General features: G+C 60.6%; 2 protein-coding genes across 2 annotated transcripts in view; one reads left to right on the plus strand and one right to left on the minus strand.

Annotated features, from left to right (window-relative positions):
- RAB24 (RAB24, member RAS oncogene family) overlaps positions 1 to 272 on the minus strand; it is a 3,083-nt gene extending 2,811 nt beyond the window's left edge. Inside the window, 1 exon segment of the mRNA XM_014312167.2 lies at positions 254 to 272. Within this exon segment, the coding sequence (XP_014167642.1) occupies positions 254 to 272 (19 nt within the window).
- Positions 63 to 1,625, plus strand: PRELID1 (PRELI domain containing 1). The gene is made up of 4 exons (XM_005418792.2): positions 63 to 474; positions 553 to 666; positions 880 to 958; positions 1,351 to 1,625. The coding sequence occupies exons 1-4, from the start codon at positions 340 to 342 to the stop codon at positions 1,485 to 1,487; spliced, it is 465 nt and encodes a 154-aa protein (XP_005418849.1). The 5' UTR covers positions 63 to 339; the 3' UTR covers positions 1,488 to 1,625.
- The last annotated feature ends 474 nt before the right edge of the window (positions 1,626 to 2,099 follow it).

Here is a 2,099-nt window from a genome sequence, read left to right on the forward strand (position 1 = left end):
CCACCCCCGACGGGTGCGCCCGGGAACCTCCCCACCCCCTTCCGCCGCTCGGTCCCACCTGGGATCGGTGCCACGCCCGGTCCCCAGCCCAGCCCGTTCCCCGGGGGTCCCGCGGGCTCCGGCCGGCGGGGATGGGGGTCCCGCACCACCGGTGCCCTCCCTGCATTAATCGTTCAGTTCCTGGCGATTGCCAGCCCCGGGGGAGAGCTGGCGGAGAGCGGGGCGTGATGTTTCCTTCCCCATTTTAGCAAACATGTCCTGACCGAAGACATCGTGCACCGGGAGGTGACGCCGGACCACAAGCTGCTCTCTCGGCGGCTCCTGACCAAGACCAACCGGATGCCGCGCTGGGCAGAGCGCTTCTTCCCAGCCAATGTCGCCCACTCCGTCTACATCCTGGAGGACTCTATCGTGGACCCCAAGAACCGAACCATGACCACATTCACCTGGAACATCAACCACGCTCGTCTCATGGTAGGTGCTGGGCTGGGCGGGTGTCTGGGGGGTGGAGGGGACCCAGCAGTGCCCACGGCCGGGCTGTGCCTCGTGCAGGTGGTGGAGGAGCGCTGCGAGTACCGGGTGAACCCCGAGAACAGCAACTGGACCGAGGTCAAGCGGGAAGCCTGGGTATCCTCCAGCCTGTTCGGCGTCTCGCGGGCCATCCAGGTGAGCTCAAGCAGTACAGCTGCTGCTCGCCCCTGCTCTGCCCTCTCCTTGTGCTGGGTTTACACCCTTTCCCTTTGTTCCCCCCCATCCCCATGAGCTCTTGAGGCACCCAGAACCATCACTGTAGAAGTCACTCTGATTTTTCAAGCTGGGACAAAGCCCCAGGTGCTGTGTGTGACAGGCCTCGCACCTTCACTGACTTTTCTCTTGCAGGAGTTTGGTCTGGCCAGGTTCAAAAGCAACGTGACCAAGAGCACTAAGGGATTTGAATATGTGCTAGCAAAAATGCAAGGTGGGCACCAAGGGCAGGTTGGGGCTGACCGGGATGGGTCTCTTGGAGTTAGAGGTCACACTGGGAACACTCCAGTCCATGGGCAGGTTGTTGCTTGAACTAATCTGACTGTGAAATCCTCACCCCTTGCCTTTGCCCTGTGTCTTGGCACAGCCTGCTCTTTCCTGAGTGGATCAGGCCAGCAGTGATTGCAGGCCCGGGCAAGGGTGGAGTGCAGGCAGGAGGGGGTGGAACATGGTGACAGCCACGCCCCTGTGGTTCCCCTTTGGACGTGCCCTGACCCGCTGGGGGCAGGAACCCGGGCTCATCCTCCTCCCCGTGTGGGGAAGTGCCTGGGTGGCAGGGCCGGGCTAGCCGGCACTGCTGTGGGGTTAATGGCTTCCGTGTTGTAGGAGAAGCTCCATCCAAAACACTGGTGGAGACTGCCAAGGAAGCGACCGAGAAAGCCAAGGAAACAGCTCTGGCTGCTACGGAGAAAGCCAAGGACCTGGCAAGCAAGGCAGCCACCAAGAAGAAGCAGTATGTGTGAGGGGCCAGCTGCACCAGGACAGATAGGAGACTCCTTAGATTTTATATTTTTAAAGAAACTGTATAAGTCTGACAATCAGCTGCTGCTTGACCCTTTCTGAGATGTAATTATCATTAAAGAATCTGCTCCCACCTCTGATTTGGCTGAGGCTGGCCTGGCTAGAGCAGAGCCCAGGGCTGCTCTGCACTCTGGGGGTGCAGCCCTCTGCAGGGAAGACACAGGCCAGGCTTTTACCAAGTGCCTTTACTATAAAAGTGTCGGGTCTGTACAAGAGAGCGGGGTGGCTGCAGGAGCATGAAGGGAGGTTCCTTAATGCACTCATTTCCCCTTCCTGGCGCTCCAGGGGCAGGAGAGCTTTCCTGTAGTTGTGTCTGCAGTGGGCAGCACCGCCCCATACCCACACCAGGCAGCCCCCAGGCTGCCCATGGGTGCACAGGGGGAGGCAGGAGAGTGTCCTCAGTGACAGCTGGGCCTTCTTCCAGCACTTCTTCCAGTGCCTTGTGGTGCACAGCAGGTGCCACAGCGCAGTGCCAGCCCCGTGCACCCAGTGCCACAGCCAGTGCCACCCAGCTGTGGGGGGGGGTAAGGCCGGACTCTTGGCCCCCTATGTGG

The sequence above is a fragment of the Geospiza fortis genome, unplaced genomic scaffold (assembly GCF_000277835.1).
Source record: "Geospiza fortis unplaced genomic scaffold, GeoFor_1.0 scaffold55, whole genome shotgun sequence".
Lineage (NCBI taxonomy): Eukaryota > Metazoa > Chordata > Aves > Passeriformes > Thraupidae > Geospiza > Geospiza fortis.

Bases quoted from the DNA above. Each gene is read 5' to 3' on its own strand.
- PRELID1 (XM_005418792.2), top strand. From the start codon at position 340: ATGCCGCGCTGGGCAGAGCGCTTCTTCCCAGCCAATGTCGCCCACTCC. The intron at 475-552 runs GTAGGTGCTGGG...TGCCTCGTGCAG, and splicing joins TCAACCACGCTCGTCTCATG to GTGGTGGAGGAGCGCTGCGA. The intron at 667-879 runs GTGAGCTCAAGC...TTTCTCTTGCAG, and splicing joins GCGTCTCGCGGGCCATCCAG to GAGTTTGGTCTGGCCAGGTT.